The following is a 22,458-nucleotide window of genomic DNA, read 5'->3' as shown; positions in this document are numbered from 1 at the left end:
GGCCTCCCAACATGCTGGGATTACAGGCATGAGCCACCATGCCCAACCACAAAACTGAATATACTGAAAACTTGAATTACGCACTTTTTAATTTTTTAAATATTTTTAAATTTTTTGTAGAAACAGGGTCTTACTATGTTGCCCAGGCTGATCTTGAACTCCCGGGTTCAAGCAATCCTCCTACCTCAGTCTCCCAAAGTGTTGAGATTACAGGCATGAGCCACCATGCCCGGCCTGAATTATATACTTTAAGTGGGTGAATTGTATGGTATGTGTAAACCCTGAAGACTCGTCCAAAAAACTCCTAGATCTGATAAATGAATTCAGTAAAGTTTCAGGATACAAAATCAGTGTACACAAATCAACAGCACTGCTATACACCAAAAACAACCACGTTGTGAATCAAATCAAGAACTCAATCCCTTATACAACAGCTGCAAAAAATAAAAATAAAACACTTAGGAATATACTTAACCAGGGAGGTGAAAGATCTCTACAAGGAAAACTACAAAACACTGCTGAAAGAAATCATAGATGACTCAAACAAATGGAAACACATCCCATGCTCACAGATGGGTAAAATCAATATTGTAAAAATAACCATACTGCCAAAAGCAACCTATAGATTCAATGCAATTCCCATCAAAATACCACCATCATTCCTCACAGGACTAGAAAACACAATCCTAAAATTCATATGGAACCAAAAAAGAGCCCGCATAGCCAAAGCAAGACTAAGCAAAAAGAACAAATCTGGAGGCATCACATTACTTGACTTCAAACCATACTATAAGGTTATAGTTACCAAAACAGGATGGTACTGGTATAAAAATAGGCACATAGACCAATGGAACAGAATAGAGAACCCAGAAATAAAGCCAAATATATACAGCCAACTGATCTTCAACAAAGCAAACAAAAACAAAGTGGAAAAAGAAACCCCTATTCAACAAATGGTGTTGGGATAATTGGCAAGCCACATGTAGAAGAATAAAACTAGATCCTCATATCTCACCTTATACAAAAATCAACTCACGATGGATCAGAGACTTACATCTAAGACCTGAAACCATAAAAATTCTAGAAGTTAACATCGGAAAAACTCTTCTATACATTGCTTAGGCAAATAATTCATGACCAAGAACCAAAAAGCAAATGCAACAAAAAATAAATAAATGGGACCTAATTAAACTAAAAAGCTACTGCACAGCAAAAGAAATAATCAGCAGAGTAAACAGACAACCCATAGAGTGGGAAAAAATATTCACAAACTACACATCCGACAAAGGACTAATATCCAGAATCTACAGGGAACTCACATCAGCAAGAAAAAAAAATCCCATCAAAAAGTAGGCAAAGGACACGAATAGACAATTCTCAAAAGAAGATATACAAATGGCTAACAAATATATGGAAAAATGTTCAACATTGCTAATTATCAGGGAAATACACATAAAATCACAATGAGATACCACCTTAATCCAAAAAAGTCAAAAAATAATAGATGCTGGTGTGGATGTGGTGAAAAAAGAACACCTTTACACTGCTGGTGGGAATGTAAACTAGTACAACCACTATGGAAAACAGTGTGGAGATTCCTTAAAGAACTAAAAGTAGAACTAACATGTAATTCAGTAATCCCACTACTGGGTATGCACGCAAAGGAAAAGAAGTCATTATATGAAAAAGACACTTGCACATGCATGTTTATAGCAGCATAATTCACAATTGCAAAAATATGGAACCAACCTAAATGCCCATCAACCAATGAGTAGACAAGGAAAATGTGGTATATATACACCACGGACTACTAAGCCATAAAAGGGAAAAAAATAATGGCATTTACAGTAACTTGGATGGAGTTGGAGAAAAATGGAGACCATTTTTCTAAGTGAAGTAACTCAGGAATGGAAAACCAAATATCATACGTTCTCACTTATAAGTGGGAGCTAAGTTATTAGAATGCAAAGGCATAAGAATTATATAATGGACTTTGGGGACTTGCGGGGAAGGATGGGAGTGGGTGAGGGATAAAAGGCTACCCACATAGGGTACAGTGTATACTGCTTCGGTAATAGGTACACCAAAATCTCAGAAATCACCACTAAATAACTTGGTCCATGTAACAAAAAACCACCTGCTCCCCCAAAACTATGAAAATATGAAGAAGCCAGGCTATTTCCTTTCTCACTCTGCCTCCAGCAATAGGTCTGGCAGTAACTTTGTCTCCTTCCCAGCTCCAGCCTCCTTTCATCAGCCCTACCCTCATTGGTCCCAACTAATCACTGGTTCCAAATCCAGCTTGATATCCCTGGCATCTAGGGCTCTGGTGACACCACCTCTTGGCTACTGTTCCTCCAGCCCTAAATATAACAGAAGCTTCACACTGTGTGTGTGACTTCTTAGCTCTTCTGTCCTTGAGTAACCAATTCCCTGCATTAAATTTCCTGTTTGAAATAACTAGAGTGGTTTCTGTTTTCTGACTGAACCTTGATTAATACATCTCCCAAATCAAAACTCTTAGTATAAAAACCTTCAACATACCATATAAGCCTTATTATTATTATTTTTTTTTTTGAGACGGAGTTTCGCGCTGTCACCCAGGCTGGAGTGAGTGGCATGATCTCAGCTCACTGCAACCTCTGCCTCCCAGGTTCAAGTGATTCTCCTGCCTCAGCCTCCTGAGTAGCTGGGACTACAGGCGCCCGCCACCACACCCGGCTAACTTTTTGTATTTTTAGTAGAGATGGGGTTTCACCATATTGGCCAGGCTTGTCTTAAACTCCTGACCTTGTGATTTGCCCATCTCAGCCTCCCAAAGTGCTGGGATTACAGGAGTGAGCCACCGTGCCCAGCCAGGCCTTTTTCTTTAAAAAAAAAAAAAAAACAAACAAACAGTCTCACCCCTCCTTACCTCTGTAGCCACTCTGTGCCCCTTCCGCTACCAGAGAGTACCACCACCATTTATTAGATATTTATGCTATGTGTCAGGCATTTTTCTAAGCATGTCACATTATTTCACAGGCTATGTTTGTTTTACTTATGAATTACTGGGCACATTTCTCTACCAGAGTGTTTTTATGACCTATACAGATGATTTTGTAGTTTAAACTTTTAGAATTTTTTAGCTTTGTTTTTTAAACTGTTATGATCTTAAAGATATAGGGAGACATAAAGTTATATATACATATATAATTTGCATTCAGTTAAGAAAACAAAACTGTTAAAAATACATAAGGTTACAAAGAAAGCTAGTTTTATTTATATATATAGAGAGAGTCATCAAAATATAAAAGCAAATTCTTTTTTTTTTGAAGCAGGGTCTTGCTCTATTGCCCAGGCTGGAGTACAGTGGCACGATCATGGCTTACTGCAACATCTGCCTTCTGGGCTCAAGTGATCCTCCTGCCTCAGCTTCCTGAGTAGCTGGGACCACAGGCATAAGCCACTATGCCTGGCTAACTTTTTAACTTTTTGTAGAGACAGGGTCTCACTGTATTGCCCAGGTGGGTCTTAAATTCCTGGGCTGAAGTGATCTTCCTGCCTTGGCCTCCCTAAGTTTTGGAACAACAGGTGTGAGCCACCTCACTGGGCCAGCAAATTCCTGATAAAGAATAGATGTGCTTCTTTAATAAGGCACTAAATATTAGGTTGGTGCAAAAGTTATCATGGTTTTTGCCATTAAAAGGAATGGCAAAAACCACGATAACTTTTGCACCCACTTTTAACAAGCTCCAGTTCTAACAGCTATCTTAATTTTGAAGTAGTGATGAGTGTGTGCAAAATAAATGTTGAGGCATTGCAAAAACAACAACAAAAATGACTGATGGTTTCATTAGCACCTTTAAAGAACAGGGTTAGTAAAAAGGGGGAAACAATTCAACTGGCTAATTTTTCCCCTTGATGTAAAGCTCCAGAATTCAAAAGCAGGTACAAGACACATCCTTTTAGTAAGGCTGGAGATTTGCAAGATGGCTTCCAGCCTAATGCTTTTAGCATGTTCATGCAAAGTTGGCTGTGCCAGCAGAACCGCTGCTGAGCAGCTTGGACCTCTCTGGCTGTACCCCTTAGCCATCTTGCAATACAGTGGAATGGGGCAGGAGGAAACCTTGTGATGTCTGGTCTCCAAGGCAAAGCAAGTCAGGAGGAAGAATGGGAAACTGATTCGAAGGGAAGGAATGTACTGAGACACCTCAGGGCTTGGCATGCTCATCCATCTGTCTCTAACCCATCAGAAAAGGTGATGTAATTACAATAGCATGGAGAGTCTTGGGACAGAATTGAAGAGGCATTTTCCCCATAACTGCTTCCTTGATTGTCCTCTCCACCAAATGTCCACCCTCCAGGACTGATATTCAAAATATTTGACAAGTGGTAACAAATGGTCACAGACCAATCAGGATAATTGCCAGCTACAATACTAGAATAGAGTCCTAGAGGTCTCCTGCTGTGGTAGACATTACTTGCTGGATTGTGGGGAGGTCCTAGGGTGAGACTGAGGCAGTAGCTCTTGAACAACTGGCATAGTGGATGTTCCACTCCTCCATTAACAACTTAAGTAACTGTCCCAGTATACATCACCCCAAAGGCAGGGCAGAGTGAAAAAGAAAGCAGAATCTCTTAATGCTATATGAATTAAAGATTGGGCAAGCGGTTGATGCTTGCATTCATGGGGCACCTTGCCAATTTCACAGGTAGGAATTTCTTCTCCTGGCAGAAGACAAGGGCCAAAAATGATTTCAGCACATACCACTCCAAGAGTATTTTCAAATTTGTACTCTAAAAAGCTGCCTAACTGAAAGCAAGGCTACATTTGGATTAAAATCCTGATCCCCAACTTTTCACCATCTAAGAAGAAGCAAAGAAAGCAAAATACCTGAGATTGAGACCAAAAGGTATTAGCCTACACTGCCAGCTGCCCAGCTCTGAACAGTGAGGTCTACCTGTCAGGTAAAGAGCTTTCTCCTTGGACTGGGCACCATAAAATCCTCCTTCTGTAGACCCATCCATCAGTTCATGGTTAGCTCAATTCCTCTTCCCATGAGGAGAAGGCTTCTAAACAGAGGAGGGAATTGGGTAATCTAGGCCCTGGGGCCCAGCCTTGACTAGGAAGAAAAAAAATTATTGAGCTGTGTATGGGGCTCCTGAACAGTAAGAGGGGAGATGAGCCATTTTAACAATAACCATTAATTTTTTATTAAATTTGTAGTCAAATATGACAATATTTTTTTCTTTCATAAAAACAAGCAACATAAATATTTATAACATTATCAGTTTGGGAAAAGACAAAGAAAGGAAAAATGAATAAAAGCGATCAAAAGACAAATTCAAACATAGAATAAATATACCCTGTTAACATGCATGCTTAGCCCTGTGGCTGCTGCTAGAGTACCAGGCCCTGAGCCTCACAATCACAGTTCAAAATCTCCTCCAGCTTCAACATATCCAAGGCGGGGATTTTGGCAACTTCAAAGAAGACCCTGCAAAAGGAAGAGGGGTCTCCTCAGTATAGAATAGCGCAAATACAATCAGGCTCCATGGAACAAGTGGGACATACGGCCCTTAGTTCCCTATCTTGCTTTAACCCTAGAGTAGAAAGGAAGGTGAAAAGTGCCTGAATCTTTTTCTCTTAAGTGAGGCTAGTCTCGGTCTAGTATTTTAAAGCCTCCCAATAAATGAACACAAACCCAACCTCATCCAGGGCTTAGTACTTACGGGTGAGAATACTTGTAATACACAGCCTTGAGACTATCATAAGAACTGAAAGTCAGCAGTTTGTTCAGCTGTCTGACCAAGGGGTGAAGCTCAGAGATACTGTAGCCGCTGTAATACTCCAGGAAGGGAACCTGGAAGAAGCAGCATGAATAGTGATTTCTACTATAGGAAGCACACCCTTCCTCCATCTCTGCTATCCCAAGTCTAAGCTTCCCACACATGGTTTAAACAGAGATGACATTCAAAACATTTCAAAGACTCACACCGTCTGGATGCTGATCAATAATTATACTATGCTATATAGAAGAATAGATTCCAGCCACAAACTACTGGGATGGCTATATCCATATGTACCAGTTAGATATTAGCTCTTGGCCAGGTGTGGTAGGGATCATGCCTGTAATCTCAGCATATTAGAAGCTCAAGGCAGGAGGACTGCTTGAGCCTAGGAATTCAAGACCAGTTTGGGCAACACAGCAAGACCCTATCTCTATAAAAAAATTTTTAAATTATCTGGGCATGGTGGTGTAGACCTGTAGTCCCAGCTACTCGGGAGGCTGAGGCAGGAGGATCGCTTGAGCCCAGGAGTTCGAGGCTGCAGTGAACTATGATTGCACCACTGCACTCCAGCCTGGGTAACAGAGCAAGACCCTATCTCTTAAAAAAAAAAAAAAAGATATTAGCCCTGGTCACAGATGTTCATGTAAGCAGAAATTCACCAGTCCTAAGGAACAGGACTGATTTTGTAATTTGCTCACTCTCAGGTCCAGAGCTAATGGCCAGGTAAACCCCAGAACAAAGTTTAGGTGCCAACTCAACAGCCAACAGGAACTTAAGGCTGATCCTCCTCTCTGGCTCTAACAGCTATCATTCCACAGGTTCATTTTCTCACTCAGCTAAGAATGCCTATTATGTGGCAGAAGCGGTATAGCAGTGTTTAAGAGCAGAGGTCCTGGAGGCAAAATGCTTCAGGTCAAATTTCAGTTCCCCTAACAGCTTGGCCTTGAGCCAGTTAATTAACCTCTTGGGGCCTCAGTTTCCCAATCTGCCAAATGGGGATTATTACAGTAATTCTATCATAGGGTTAAATGTGTGTGTGTGTGTGTGTGTGTGTGTGTGTATTTGTGTATGTGTGTATCATACATAGAACAGAGTCTGGAACATAGTAAGTACCCAAACAATGCTAACTAGGATTACCAAGCCCTATATGTAGGATCCTGGGAACACAAAAATGAATGAGGGACCTGCCCTTGAGGAGTCTGTAGTCTAGTAGAGGAGACAGATGTGCAAACAGCGAGTTAAAAAATGTGTGATAAGTGCTATAATGGAAGTGAGCATAGGACACTGGAGGAACACAGCAGCAGGACCCATGGACTCTGTCAGGAGAGTCACAGAAAGCTTCACAGAGGACAGCACGTCCACAATGGTTGGTGAAGTGGGGAGCTCAACACACAGAGAAAGGAAGAGGATTTATAAGTCAGTGATTTCCTCAAAATGTCTTATTTTCCTTGAACTCCTCTTTTTCAAGTGTCTTACCTGGAAGCCCAAATAGCTTACCTGGAAGTGGGGGTGGGAGCTAAGAAGCCCACGAATTTGGATCCCTTTATCTTTTACATGGTCCCTGAGAGACTTCTGCAGGAAACCCAGGGCTCCCCCAAATACTGTTTGGAAACCACCACCACCACCACAGGCAAAGGGCAGTCATTGGCGTGCTGAGTAGGGGAGTAACACAAGGGGGTAATGGAGTAGACTGGATGTGTTAAATAAGATTAAAAGGCCCCAGTGCCACTGTGTCAGTTCAGACCTTCAAATGCTTCACCTTGACTATGTTACAATAGCCTGCTCACTGGTGTTCCCACCTTTATATTCTCTCTCATTTACTCTACCTTCTCTTTTGCTATGCCAGTACTGTTTCTAAAATACACAAACAGGAGCAGGTCACCTCCCTGCCTAAAAAACCTTCAGTGCCTTAGTGTAAAGTGGGTGTCTCAGCGTGGTATACAAGGTCTTTCCTTCACAATCTGACCATGATCTACCATTCTGGTCTCATCTGTCACTATTAACATCATTAGCACCTCTTCTTTTACTATACTCTCTGTTCTATCCATAGGGGATGTCTTATTCTGCCCTAAACACAACACACTCCTTCCTTAATGCCTTCACGTCTTTTTTTTTTCTTTTATTATTATTATTATTATTATTATTATACTTTTATGTGCAGGTAAGTTACATATGTATACATGTGCCATGCTGGTGCGCTGCACCCACCAACTCGTCATCTAGCATTAGGTATATCTCCCAATGCTATCCCTCCCCCCTCCCCCCACCCCACAACAGTCCCCAGAGTGTGATGTTCCCCTTCCTGTGTCCATGTGTTCTCATTGTTCAATTCCTACCTATGAGTGAGAATATGCGGTGTTTGGTTTTTTGTTCTTGCGATAGTTTACTGAGAATGATGATTTCCAATTTCATCCATGTCCCTACAAAGGACGTGAACTCATCATTTTTTATGGCTGCATAGTATTCCATGGTGTATATGTGCCACATTTTCTTAATCCAGTCTATCATTGTTGGACATTTGGGTTTGTTCCAAGTCTGCTCCCTCTACCTAGAATGTCTCCTCTCACAAGTTCCTGCATACGTTTCAAGACCCAGCTCAAAAGTCACCTCTTCTGTGAAGCCTTCCTTATCTATAGGAGAGGCAGTATACTAACAGAGGATTGTGGAGTCAGACTACCCGAGTTCAGATTCGGGCTGACATTTAGCTGATATGCCCTGGTTTAGTCACCAAGTGTGAAAACACTGAAATATTTCTATCTTAGTTGGCACACAGTTTGCTTCCCTGAACCCATCAGCTGTCCCCCTCATGGCCCACTGGACTTCCATGGGATCCAAGGGTCAAAGGCTGGTTCAGCATGGGGCCTCCAGACCCTTAGCTCCAGTGCTGTGGCCATGCCCATTTCGATTACACAGTTGGTTTGGATTGTGAACACCACTCCTAGTTTCCAAAGCCTAGCTCCACCTCTCATCAGCTGTGTAAACATGGGAGTTATTTCTTATCTGCAAAACAGGGATAACGGTACTATCGTGTGGGATTGTTGTGGAGATTAAATGAGTTAATACACAAAGTGCTTAGATCACCGTCTAAACACTCAATAAATGCCAGTCATGATTATTATGTATTCTTTTTCATCATCACTATCATTTATTGGATGCTTTCTCTGTTTCAAGAAATTTCACTACGGCTTGTCCAAGTTCACATAACTACTTTATGTGGTTCTTTCTCAGCCCACAGAGGTTCTTCCCTCAGTGGCTCCAGGATTTTTAGGTAGGAGGAGCTCAGAAGTGTTTGCGCAGAGGGGCTGCATTTGCAAGCATACTCCTGCTACTTGGATTACATATTATACATATCATTAATAAGAATGCAAAAGTATCTAAAGTTGATTTTACCCCCAACTTTTCATAAAATTGAGAAAGCATCAAATATGAGTTTTATTTGTATTGGAGCAGGAGGCTTTGAGAGCCTTCTTCAGAGAAGAACACTATAGTCATGCCCCTAAGTGCCACTTTTGTAGACACAGACAGTTGCTTTCACTACTCTTCTCTGGCTCAGTGCTTTTCAAACCCTGTTCCAACAAGCTCCCTCAGGGGCCAGTCTTGCTGAGGGGATTGCAAGAGGCAAGAGGGGAACAGGGCTGGGGATAAGAAGCAGGGTCACACTACGCCGTATGACAACCAGAATACCTTCACAGTAGTCTGGTATGTAATATTGAGCTTTCAGGTGAGCTTTCTTTGGAACAAAGGGTACTTTGATTATGAAAAATGGCATAATTCAAAACTATTGCTGTAGAAGCCCTTGCCCCAAGTTGTCCAGGTGTTAGAGTTCATAATTGTGAATATGTGTCAGTTTTGTCCCCAAGAGCTTCCCGTGGCCTTAATTTACACCTTCCCCCTGAGCTGACCTTCTGCTTTTTAAATCTCTACCCCTATACCCCGGTCTCGCAAGTGTTTACCCAGTATCCGAGCTTCTTCATGTAGAGGGCCAGGAGTAAGGAGGCAGCAGCTAGCTTGGAAGCCTTCTCCTGGACATAGTGGTATTCCTGCAGGGTCATCTCGCAGATGTAGCGGGACAAGGTCAGTGTCTTCATGTTGGTGTGGATACACTAAAGGCAATGAGAAGACTGGCTCAGAAATCAATTTAGAAAACTGGCACTAAGCAGAGGACTCCCTCTCCAGTTACATCATCCCGAGCCTCAGTGGCCCTCTGTTTGAGTAATGTGCCTTTCTCCTGCAACCATAACTCACCTCATCTTCCCTACCCACAAAAACAGACTCTTTAGGGGGGATTCTGAAACAGTCAGTGGGATTTGCCACCTTTAGGATTTTAATCAAATTACCAACTGTGTGTATGGTACTGGCCCACATCCCCCCTTGCTATATGGGTCATTCTTTAAAGAGCCAAAGTCCTCCCACCGTGACTCTGTTCCTGGTCCTCCCTAGAAGGTGTTCCATACTTCAAAACAACCTTTTCCCTTTTCTTGTTTAAACTTATTTTTTAAGAATTACAACCTATCACACACACAAAGAGAAAAGTACATCGCACACATTTGCACAATACAATGAATTATAAAGTGACCTCCCTTGTAACCAATACTCAGGCAAAGAATGAGAATATTGCCAGCATCCCCCCACAAAGTTTTCCATGTGTCCCTTCCTGATCAAAGAAACGTTTCTCCTCCCCAACTCTGGCCTCACTTCAAAACCTTATAGGCACACTGTGGAAATCTGCAACTCACCCCCGCCCACCTCCCACTATTTCATAAAGATTGCCAAGCTTTAACCTAGGAGATTGGATGGAAGGAGAAAGCTCCCTGCTGCCTGTTGTCCCTTTCTCCTTTCCTACCACTCAGGCAGCTACTCTGGGTATAAAGGAGACTAACTCAGCAGTGGGAGAATGAAGATGTGTCTCTTCTCTCTTACCCTAGCATATCTGCGCAGAAAATGATAGGCAACGGGAATGTTAATGTCACATTTGAGGACGTTCAGGATGTTGATTTCCATGCTGAGCATCTCATATCGCTGATAATTATCATCACAGATGTACACAAAGTCATCCACACGAGGTGGGTTGTGCTCCTATGGGTGGAGAGGAGAGGAGGTGACAACCAGACAGACAACCCATCCTTTCTGCTTAGAGGTAAAAGTCAGCGGGGAGAAGGGTGAAGGATTTCCTGGCATAAATCTTCAGGGTAGCTCTGAGACTCAGCTTCTGGTTGATGTGAGTGGCTCATCAGAAAAAGTAAACCAAAGAAAGGACAGGAGAGGCCTGCCCCAAAACTGTACCACCACCACCACCAGATAGAGGATAGGACCTCCTGGGGGTGGATTCTTACAGTGCCAGAAGCAACATAATGGGGCACAGGGCCTAGGAGCAGCAATCTGCCCTCTGAGAACCACGAATGTGAAATCTAAGGCCTTCTCTGGAGGGAGGGACAGAAGGAGGCCACAGAAAGGGGAGCTAGAGATAGAAAATAAGCCTGTATTTTGTGTCCTAGTGTAGGGAATGAGTAAGGATGTTTGAGGAGGGCAATACAGGGTACCTGGCAGTGAGAGAGGTGGAGAGGCAGACAGGCATAGAAGGAACCTAAGCAGAGACAAAAGTCTGCGGTGGGCAGAGTGTGCGGAGGCACCCAGAGGTTAGACAAGGAAGGGCCAGGCCAGGCTGAGGGTGAGAAGAACCTCTGTCCAGAGAGCACCTTCCAGTGCTGTGCCCTCTGGAGGTCAAACACTGGTTTGGAGAAACAATGAGGACACAAGAAGGCCCCTAATTCTTCTCCCTACCTGCAGCTTACTGCCCGCCACAGCTTTCTTCCCCCACCTTTCCCCTATTTTTGGATGACAGACAGGACCAACCCTTTGGTTTGGCAGACAAGGAAACCTAGGCTCAGAGAAAAGTGATGTGCTCAGGTTCACACAGCAAACTAGTGGCAACACCAGGGCAGGAACCTCTCTCTTCCACTGCTCTGTGCAATGGCTACTGTCTCCTTTCTCTCCTCATGCCATCTCCACACCTCCCCTAAACAAAAGGCTTTCTGTACTTCTTAATCCTGTGAGAGGAAGACACCCCTCCTCCATAGGACTTGGTAGGGGCCCTCCGTCCTGGCCAACAGAGGAAGGGTGCTCCAACTCCCAGGATTTGCTAAGAAGTGCCCAGAGTAAAAGAGGAAGGGAGAGAGTGGGCAAAGAAGAAAAAGAGGGAGCCTGGGAGGGAAGGACAGAGTCTTGGAGGGAAGAAAGCAGGTGAGGGAGGGAGAGAGCAGGTGAGGGAGCAAGAGAAAGAGAGGAAAGGAGAGAGCAAGCCACCGAGGGAGGGAGGGTGTAGACTAGCCAGGGAGAGAGGAATCTATCCACCAAGTGAGAGAGGGAGCCTGGGAAGGAAGCAAGGAGGAAAAGAAAGAGGGAGCCAGCAGGTGAGTGAGGGAGGGAGGAAACAAGGGAAGGAGTGAGCAAGGGAGGAAAAGCAGGAGGAAGGGAGGAGGGAGCAAGCAAGCTGGCACAGGAGGAAGGGACAGAGTGAGGGAGGAAGGGACAGAGTGAGGGAGGGAGGGAGGGAGGGCTCAAGTGAGCAGGTGAGTGAGGGGCAACAAAGGAGAGTGGGGTGGTGAGTGAGGGAAAACAATCACTGAAGGGCAGGTGACAGGGAAAGGAGGAGGGGAGGAAGGGAGCAAGTTAAGGAGGGAGAGAGTGAAGCAGGGAGGGAGGGAGGGGGTAAGAGCCAGTATGTGTTTGGGGAGGAGAGGGAGCCAGGAGCTGGGGAGGGAGCCAACACAGAAACAAACCCACAGTTCTAAAGTTCTTTGAAATCCTTGGTAAAAGTTGCCAGCTCTCTGCTCCCAAACCCTAAGGCTTCCTACAACTAGCCTAGCTGAAGGAAAAATGAAAGTTGAACAAGACCAGTTAGCACCTAATGAAGGGGAATCAGAGAGGTTAGTTAGATGGATTACGGTCATGAAGAAAAGGTCAGCTACTCACTTTTATACTGCTACTTCCCAAATTACTATTTCACCTGGACCATTTAGACTCACTGCCATCAACATCAGGCCATTTTCTCTTAAATGTCTCCAGCACCCTGGTTAGGCAATGCTTTGTTATCTAAGCAGATTGAGACTCCACCAGATGGGGATGGAGTTGGTGGAACAAGAAAATGGTGGAGGCAGAGAATCATGGAGCAGAAGGAACTGTAAAAAGAACTGCCCATTTAATTAGTTGGATGCCCACATAATACATCTTCAGATAGAAAATGGAAGAACCTTGTTGATGCCAGGAAACAAATACACCGCCATTGCCAACCAACACCAGCTTCTCTGCTTTGGGAAGAGGGACAAAAAATGTGGCAGAAAAAAATTATTTGTATGTATGTAACTGTATACACACACATATACACACTGATGTGTATACACATGTGTATATATGTACAAATAAATGTATGTATACACAGTTATGTGTCACTTAACAAAAGGGATATGTTATGAGAAATGCATCATTTTCATCATTGTGAGAAGATCACAGATAAGGGTGTACCTCCAAAAACCTAGATGGTACAGCCTACACACCCAGGTTATATGGTATATAGCCTATTGCTCCTAGGCTACACACCTATACACATGTGGCTCTACTGAATTCTGTAGGCAGTTGTAACACAATGGTATTTGTTTAGCCTACCTAAACATAGAAAAAGTACAGTAACAATACAGCATAAAAGATTTAAAAACAGTACACTTGTATTGGGCACTTAACATGAATGGAGCTTGTGGGACTAGAAGTTGCTCTGGGTGAGTCAGTGTGTGAGTGGTGAGTGAATGGAAGGCCTGGGACATTCCTGTACACTACCATGGACTTTATAAACACTGTACCTGTACAATTAGGCTGCACTAAATTTATAAAAAATATTTTTTCTTTGATAATAAATTAACCTTAGCTTACTGTAACTTTATTTTATAAAACTTCGACTCTTTTGTAATAACAGCTTAAAACACAAACACAGTATAAAGCTGTATAAAAATATTTGCTTTCTTTATATCCTTATTATATAAGCTTTCTTCTTTAAAAAAATTTCTTTTGAGACAGGGTCTCATTCTCTCACCCAGAATGGAATACAGTGGCTTGAACAAAGCTCACTACAGCCTCAACCTCCTGGGCTCAAGGGATCCTCCTGCCTCAGCGTCCTATGTAGCTGGGACCACAGGTATGTGCCACAATACCCAGCTAATCTTCTTTATTTTTTTGTAGAGATGGGGTCTCACTTTGTTCCCCAGGCTGGTCTTAAATTCTTGGGCTCAAGAAATCCTCTTGCCTTAGCCTCCCAAAGTGCTGGGATTACAGGCACTGAAATACCATGCCCGGCTTTACTTTTTACTTTTTAAACTTTTTTATTAAAAATGAAGACACAAACACACACATTAGCCTAGGCCTAGAAAGGGTCAAGATCATTAATATCACTGTCTTCCACCTCCACATCTTGTCCCATTGGAAGTTCTTCAGGGGTCATAATATGCATGGTGCTGTCATCTCCTACAACAATGCCTTCTTCTGGAAAACCTCCCGAAGGACATCCTGAGGCTATTTTACAGTTAACTTTTTTTTTTTTTAAATAAGTAATAGTATACTCTAAACCAGGTCAGGCACAGTGGCTCACACTTCTAATCCCAGTGCTTTGGGAGGCCAAGGCAGGAGGATTGCTTGAGGCCAGGAGTTCAAGACCAGCCTGGGCAACATGAGACCCCACCTCTACAAAAAAATTTCTGAAAATTAGCCAGGCACTGTGGTGCATGCCTATAGTCCTAGCTACTTGAGAGGCTGTAGTGGGAAGATTGCTTGAGCCCAGGAGTTTGAGGTTATGGTGAGCTATGATCACATCATTGCACTCCGGCCTGGGCAACAGGGCGAGACCTTGTCTCTAATAAAATAATAATAAAACAATTAAAAGTACAGTGAACACATAAACTAGTAACAGTTTATATCATTATCAAGCATTATGTACTGTACGTAATTGTATGTGCTATACTTTTATGACTTGCAGTGCAGTAGGTTTGTTTACACCAGCATCACCATATGAGTTATCTTTTGTAACATTACAATGTTACAAAAGATAAGATGTCACTAGGTGATAGGACTTTTCCAGCTCCATTATACTCTTACGGGACCACCATAGTATAAGCAGTCCATCATTGACCAAAACATTGTTATGCAGCACATAACAATGAATATATGTGAATATATATTCATTCACTGGGTTGGACAGAAACTTGATTAGTTCTCCAGGCCATAGGGACTCAGGCTCACCTCAAATTTTGCTGCAATCATAAAGGCAGTGGCACCAAGGAGTTGTAACTTATCCTTCTTGCATACTGCCTTCATTAGGTAGAGATCCACCAGCTTCACTGCCAAGTACAGGGTCTCATGGGTCATCTCAAAGGACACCTGGAGGAATACACACACGACACAGATCTGCATATTGTCCAGCTCCAAAGTCGCCTCCAGACAGATCTAGCTACCTGGAGTGTCTGCAACATCAAGAACAGTCCTGACTAGCTGGAACTCTGCTACGAATACAGAAACTGCTTCTGCTAGGTTCCTGTGTATATCTCCTGTGCCTTTGAGGACACTGGCATTATCTATCCTTACACATTGGGGTAGTTGACCAGCCTTACAAATCAGAGAGAAATGCTCTGCCTTCTCTATGAGAGCCTTGAGTGGACACATCCTCTCCCTTTGATTTCTAATACTTAGGTTCTTGCTTTCTCCATTTGCTGCCAACTTGTACAGTGACCTCCCAAAGGAGATGTTTATTTAGCTCTGAAATATGGAGTTTATTCATGTACTACTTTCTCTTCCCAACTAGATATGCTATCAGAATATATCAATTGGGAGCAGACACCAATAGCACAATTTGGAAGTGAGCTAAGGGACTGGAGAAGCCAGACTGGGATTAAAGTATTAATAATATAACCCCCTTCCCTTCTTTTTCTTTTCTGACTTCATTTGGGCTCTCTCTCATTTTTTTCTTAGTCTAGTTTATGGCTTGTCAATTTTATTTATCTTTTCAAAAAACCAACGTTTTGTTTTGTTGATCTTTTGTATTTATTTTTTTTAGTCTCTATTTCATTTAGTCTTGCCGTGGTCTTTATTATTTCTTTCCTTCTACTAATTTTGGGTTAAAGCAGTTCTTGCTTTTCCAGTTCCTTAAGGTGCTTTGTTAGATTGTTTGACATTTGTCAACTTTTGTAAAGTTATTTATTTTTAAATATTTATTTATTTATTTATTTATTTACTTACTTACTTACTTATTTTTTGAGACAGAGTTTCGCTCTGTCCCCCAGGCTGGAGTGCAGTGGTGCAATCTCGGCTCACTGCAAGCTCCGCCTCCCGGGTTCACGCCATTCTCCTGCCTCAGCCTCCCGAGTAGGGACTACAGGCGCCCGCCACCACGCCCAGCTAATTTTTTGTATTTTTAGTAGAGACGGGGTTTCATCGTGTTAGCCAGGATGGTCTCAATCTCCTGACCTCATGATCCACCTGCCTTGGCCTCCCAAAGTGCTGGGATTATAGGTGTGAGCCACCATGCCTGGTTGATCTTTGTCTACTTTTTAAATAAAATTTTGCTATAAATTTTCCTCTTAGTACCACTTTTGTTTTATCCCATAGGTTTTCGTATGTTGTATTTCTATTTTCATTTGTTTCAAGAATTTGATTTCCTTAATTTCATTGACCCATTTGTCATTCAGGGGTATGTTGTTTAATGTCCATGTATTTGTACAGTTTCCCAACTTCCTCCTGCTATTGATTTCTAGTTTCTTTTTCTTATGTATCCTTGTCTTGCCTTCACCAACTCCAAGAAACCATCTCCTATAGCCCTAGTCCCACGGTTTGTGCTGGCCCCTGGAGTACCTCTCTGCAAATTAGAAAAAATGTGCCTTCTTTGGGTGAATGCAGCCCTTCAAGCATACATCTTATCAAGTAGATAATACCTTTATATGAATTAGCCAAAGGTTACTCCTGCCTCAGGGCACAGCAGCCCCACAGCCAGAATGCACAGCTTGGCAAACAAAGTGTGAGCTAGATTCTATTGGTGGTTTCAGCCTTGGCTAGAGACCTTGTGTAGGCATAATTTGCACATCTATACACAAGAGTCCCACCCAATCTTCAGTGAGGCTTCTTCCTCACAACCCCTTGGGTTCTTAGGATTCAAGAATAAAATCTGTCCTCATCCAACAACTCAACCAATGCATGAATGTTCTCTTTAACATCTCCACCAAGTAGTTGTTTAGATCCTACCATACAAACCTCTAAATACAGCCCAGTCTCTTTTTGAATGGCTTTAACAGAAAATTCTCCCTTATACTGAGTAACATTACCCTCCCTATAAGTTTCACTTAATTGGACCTCCCCTTGTATAGGTTACTCTTAATGACTGGTACCTAGATTATCCAAAAAATATGTCAATGAGAAGCACTGGAAAAATTGATGTATATTTTCATGGATGAATGATTATCCGAAGATGGTCAAATATAATGGTTCAGCAATACACATATTAAATTTCTGAATAACAGAAATACCAAGAAACAGTTCTTACTGTTTCTGGAATATGGCCTTGGATCTACTCAGAAACCTGTTCTGTGTTAGTTTCCTATTGGTGCCTGATATAGTTTGGATGTTGTCCCCTCTAGATCTCATGTTGAATTGTAATCCCCAATGTGGGATGTGGGGCCTGGTCAGATGTGTTTGGGTCATGGGGATGGAGCCTGCATGGCTTGGTGCTGTTCTGGCAATAGTGAGTTCTTGTGAGATCTGATTGTCTAAAAGTGTGTGGCACCTTACCCTACCACCTTGCTCCTGCTTTTGCCATGTGACAGCCTGCTCTTGCTTTGCTTTCTGCCAAAAGTACAAGCTCCCTGAAGGGGCCTCCTCAGAAGCCAAGCAGATAGCAGTGCCATGCTTATACACCCTACAGATCTGTGAATCAATTAAACCTCTATTTTTTCTTTTTTGGAGAGACAGGGTCTCACTATGTTTCCCTTGATCTCAAACTCCTGGCCCCAAGCAATCCTCCCAAAGTGCTGGGATTACAGGCATGAGCCATCATGCCTAGCCAAGCCTCTGCAAAAGAAAAATAAATCTTGGGACCCCAAAATCACTAAGCTGAAGAGAAAAGTCAAGGTGAGAACTGCTTAAGGCAAGTCTGCCTTTCATTCTATTCAGTCATCCCTCTGCTCAATGAGATAAATGCATATCTGATTGGTTCCTTTGGTAAGGCTAATCAGAAACTCGAAAGAATGCAAACATTTGTCTCTTATCTACCTATGACCTGGAAGCCCCCTCCCCGAGTTGTCCCATCTTTCCAGAGTGAACCAGTGTACATCTTACACATATTGACTAATGTCTTATTTCTCCCCAAAATGCATAAAACCAAGCTATGCCCTGACTACCTTGGGCACATGTCATCAGGACTTCCTGAGGCTGTGTCATGGAAGCAAAATAAACTTTCTAAATTGACTGAGACCTGTCTCAGATATTTTGGATTAACACCTCTTTTTTTTTTCTTTTATTATTATTATTATTATTATTATTATTATTATTATTATACTTTAGGTTTTATGGTACATGTGCGCAATGTGCAGTTAAGTTACATATGTATACATGTGCCATGCTGGTGCGCTGCACCCACCAACTCGTCATCTAGCATTAGGTATATCTCTCAATGCTATCCCTCCCCCCTCCCCCGACCCCACAACAGTCCCTGAAATGTGATGTTCCCCTTCCTGTGTCCATGTAACACCTCTTTTTAGAATAAATTACCCAGTCTCAGGTATTTCTTTGCAGCAGTGCAAAAATTGCCTAATGCAGAAAATTGGTACCAAAGAATGGGGCATTGCTATAAAGATACCTGAAAATATGGAAGCAACTTTGGAACTGGGAAATGGGCAGAGGATAGAAACATTTGGAGGGCTCAGAAAAAGAGAGGAAGATGAGGGAAAGTTTGAAACTTCTTAGAGACTGGTTAAATGGCTGTAACCAAAATGCTGATACTGACATGGACAGTGAAGTCCAGGCTAAAGAGGCCTCAGATGGAAATGAGAAATTTATTAGGAACTACAGCAAAAGTCACCCTTGTTATATGCCTTAGCAAAGAACTTGGCTATATTGTTAAGGGAGGAGACCACCCCTCATATTGTCTTATGACCAATTTCTGCCTCTAAGAAAAAGTAGGAGTTAAAGAAAAGACAGAAGTGAAATCAGTAGTCAGACAGCCTGGCACTGCATTCCAGGCCTGGTAGTTAAAAATCGACCCCTGACCTAGCTGGTTATGTTATCTATAGATACCAGACATTGTATGGAAAAGCACTGTGAAAATCCCTGTCCTGTTCTGTTCCATTCTGATTACCAGTGCATGCAGCCCCCAGTCACGTACCCACTGCTTGCTCAATCGATCATGACCCTCTCACGCGAACCCCCTTAGAATTGTAAGCCCTTAAAAGGGATAGGAATTGCTCACTCAGGGAGCTCGGTTTTTGGAGACATGAGTCCACCAATGCTCCCAGCTGAATAAAGCCCTTTCCTTCCACAACTCAGTGTCTGAGAGGTTCTTGTCTGCAGCTCATCCTGCTACATTTCTTGGTTCCCTGACCAGGAAGCGAGGTGATTAATGGACGGTCAAGGCAGCCCCTTAGGCGGCTTAGGCCTGCCCTGTGGAGCATCCCTGCTGGGGACTCTGGCCAGCTTGAGCAACGTGGATCCTGAGAGCGTTCCCGGGTAGGCAATTGCCCCAGTGGAACACCTCACCAGAGCAGTGCGTGGCAGGTCCCCGTGGAGGATCAATGCAGTGGCTGAACACCAGGAAGGAACTGGTACTTGGAGTCTGGACATCTGCAACTTGTTAAGACTTGTCTTTGGAACTTACCCCCTCCATTTGAGTGGAAGCGTGGCCTAATCACCCACGATGTGCCTGTACTGGCACTTTGGTTTTTGTTTTTGACTTGACTTGGATTGCTTGATACTTTGGTTTGTTTCTGACCTGGCTTGGATTTCTCAATACTCTGATTTTGGTTTTCATTCTGGTTTGGTGTAAACTGTAAAAGTGTGTGTGTGCCCTCTTTACCCATTCTGTTTTGTGGTGTGTGTGTGGTGTGAGTACGGTGTTTCATCTCAAGGAAACATGGGTCAGGCACAAAGTAAGCCCACCTCACTAGGAACTATGTTGAAAAATTTCAAAAAGGGATTTAAGGGAGACTATGGAGTTACTATGACACCAGGAAAACTTAGAACTCTGTGTGAGATAGACTGGCCAGCATTAGAGGTGGGTTGGCCATCAGAAGGAAGCCTGGACAGGTCCCTTGTCTCAAAGGTATGGCACAGGGGAAGCTGTAAGCCAGGGCACCCAGATCAGTTCCCATATATAGATTCTTGGTTACAGCTAGTTTTAGATCCCCCACAGTGGTTAAGAGGACAGGCAGTAGCAGTACTAGTAGCAAAGGGACAGTTAGTTAAGGAAGGCTGTCACTCCACCCACCGAGGGAAGTTGGCACCAAAAGTCCTGTCCGAGCCAACACCGGAAGAATCATGGCAGGAATTGGTACCAGCAGTGCCTCCTCCTTATCAAGAGGAAGGGCTCCCCACTCCTGAGCCCACAGCACCTCCACCTCCACCAGATATCCATACTCCTAGACCACCCAGAGTAGACAAAAGAAGAAGTGAAGCCGCAGGAGAAACTCCTCCCTTGGCAGCTCACTTACGGCCCAAGACTGAAATCTAAATGCCCCTGAAAGAACAGCAATATACTGGGGTAGATGAGGACAGACACATGGTGAAAAGGCAGCCTTTGTGTATCAACCTTTCACCTCTGCTGACCTCAATTGGAAAAATAATACTCCATCTTACACCGAAAAGCCTCAAGCTTTAATTGACTTGCTCCAAACTATTATACAGACTCATAATCCTACTTGGGCTGATTGCCACCAGCTGCTCATGTACCTCCTTAATACAGATGAAAGACGAAGGTTGCTCCAGGCGGCAACTAAGTGGCTATAGGAGCACGTCCTAGCCAATTACCAAAACCCTCAAGAATATAGAAGAATTCAGCTGCCAGGAACAGGCCCCCAGTGGGACCTGAACGAGGGGCCAGACATGGAGAGGCTAAGACAGTACCATGAGGCATGGATAGAAGGTCTAAAGAAAGAGGCTCAAAAGGATACAAATGTAAATAAGGTTTCTGAGGTCATCCAAGGAAAAGAGGAGAGTCCAGGGCAATTCTATGACCGACTGTGTGAGGCTTACCGTATGTACACTCCTTTTGATCCAGATAGCCCTGAAAATCAGCAAATGATTAATATGGCCTTAGTCAAAGCGAGGAAGATATCAGGAGAAAATTGCAGAAACAGGCTGGGTTTGCAGGTATGAATACCTCGAAGTTACTGGAAATAACCAATCAAGTGTTTGTGAATAGAGATGCAACAAGCCCCAGAGAAAGCCGTAAGGAAGGTGAATGCCAGGCCAGGTGAAACACCGACTTACTGGCTGTGGCCATTAGGGGAATTCCCCTGAAAGGACAGGGAAAGGGGGGTTCCAGGAAGAATACCCAATGTAATCACCCACGCTTGCAATGTAACCAATGCGCCTATTGTAAGGAAATAGGACACTGGAAAGATAAGTGTCCCCAACTGAAGGAAAAGAAAGGTGATTCGGAGCAAAAGACCTCAGATAAAGACAAGGGAGCTTTGTTCAATCTTGCTGAAGGGCTATTAGACTGAAGGGGACCCGGCTCAAGCACCCCCAAGGAGCCCACGGTCAGGATTACAATTGTGGACAAGGACATTAAGTTTTTGGTCGATACTGGTACTGAACATTCAGTAGTGACCACCCTGGTCACCCCCTTATCCAAGAAAACCATTGATATAATCAGAGCAACAGGAGTTTCCACTAAGCAGGCTTTCTGTCTACCATGGACCTTCTCAGTGGGGGGACATGAAATAGTTCACCAGTTCTTGTATATACCTGACTGTCCCTTGCCTTTGCTGGGAAGAGACTTGCTTAGCAAGCTGAGAGCTACCATCTCCTTTACAAAACAGGGCTCTTTACAGCTAAACTTACCAGGAACAGGAGTTATCATGGCCCTTATGGTCCCCAGGGAAGAAGAATGGAGACTTTTTCTGACCGAGCCAGGCCAAGAGATAAAACTAGCTATAGCTAAGCGATGGCCCGAGTATGGGTGGAGGATAATGCTCCGGGACTGGTGGTCAACCAAGCCCCTGTACTCATAGAAGTTAAGCCTGGGGCCCAGCCAATTAGACAAAAGCAGTATCCAGTTCCCAGAGAAGCTCTCGAAGGAATCCAGGTTCATCTCAGGCACTTGAAAGCCTTTGGAATTATAGTTTCTTGCCAGTCTCCATGGAACACCCCCCTCCTCCCTGTCCCTAAGCCAGGGACCAAGGACTACCAGCCAGTACAGTATTTGCGCTTGGTCAACCAAGCTACAGTGACTCTGCACCCAACAGTTCCTAACCTTTACACATTGTTAGGGCTGCTGCAGGCTGAGGACAGCTGGTTTACCTGCCTGGACTTAAAAAGTGCCTTCTTTAGCATCAGACTAGCTCCTGAGAGCCAGAAGCTGTTTGCCTTTCAGTGGGAAGATCCGGAGTCAGGTGTCACTACTCAGTACACTTGGACCCAGCTTCCCTAAGGATTCAAGAA

The 22,458-nt window shown here is 43.4% G+C and overlaps 1 protein-coding gene across 5 annotated transcripts in view; it reads right to left on the bottom strand.

Moving 5' to 3' along the window:
* Positions 1–5,171: 5,171 nt before the first annotated feature.
* Positions 5,172–22,458, bottom strand: part of CCNB3 (cyclin B3) — a 98,109-nt gene continuing 80,822 nt past the window's right edge. For 3 of the 5 annotated variants that reach the window (XM_054473003.1, XM_054473004.1, XM_054473007.1), the window contains 5 exons: positions 15,058–15,195; positions 10,696–10,851; positions 9,729–9,878; positions 5,716–5,846; positions 5,176–5,480 (listed from right to left, as the gene is read on the bottom strand). In XM_054473003.1, the coding sequence (XP_054328978.1) occupies positions 5,384–5,480; positions 5,716–5,846; positions 9,729–9,878; positions 10,696–10,851; positions 15,058–15,195 (672 nt within the window). In that variant the 3' untranslated portion in view covers positions 5,176–5,383. Of the gene's footprint in view, positions 5,481–5,715; positions 5,847–9,728; positions 9,879–10,695; positions 10,852–15,057; positions 15,196–22,458 lie in introns of all 5 variants that reach the window. The other 2 variants (XM_054473006.1, XM_054473005.1) reach the window with 2 other exon arrangements.

The sequence above is a fragment of the Pongo pygmaeus genome, chromosome X (genome assembly GCF_028885625.2).
Source record: "Pongo pygmaeus isolate AG05252 chromosome X, NHGRI_mPonPyg2-v2.0_pri, whole genome shotgun sequence".
Taxonomy (NCBI): domain Eukaryota; kingdom Metazoa; phylum Chordata; class Mammalia; order Primates; family Hominidae; genus Pongo; species Pongo pygmaeus.
The sequence above is the reverse complement of the archived record's forward strand: the minus strand, read 5'-3'. Positions and strand labels throughout refer to the sequence as shown.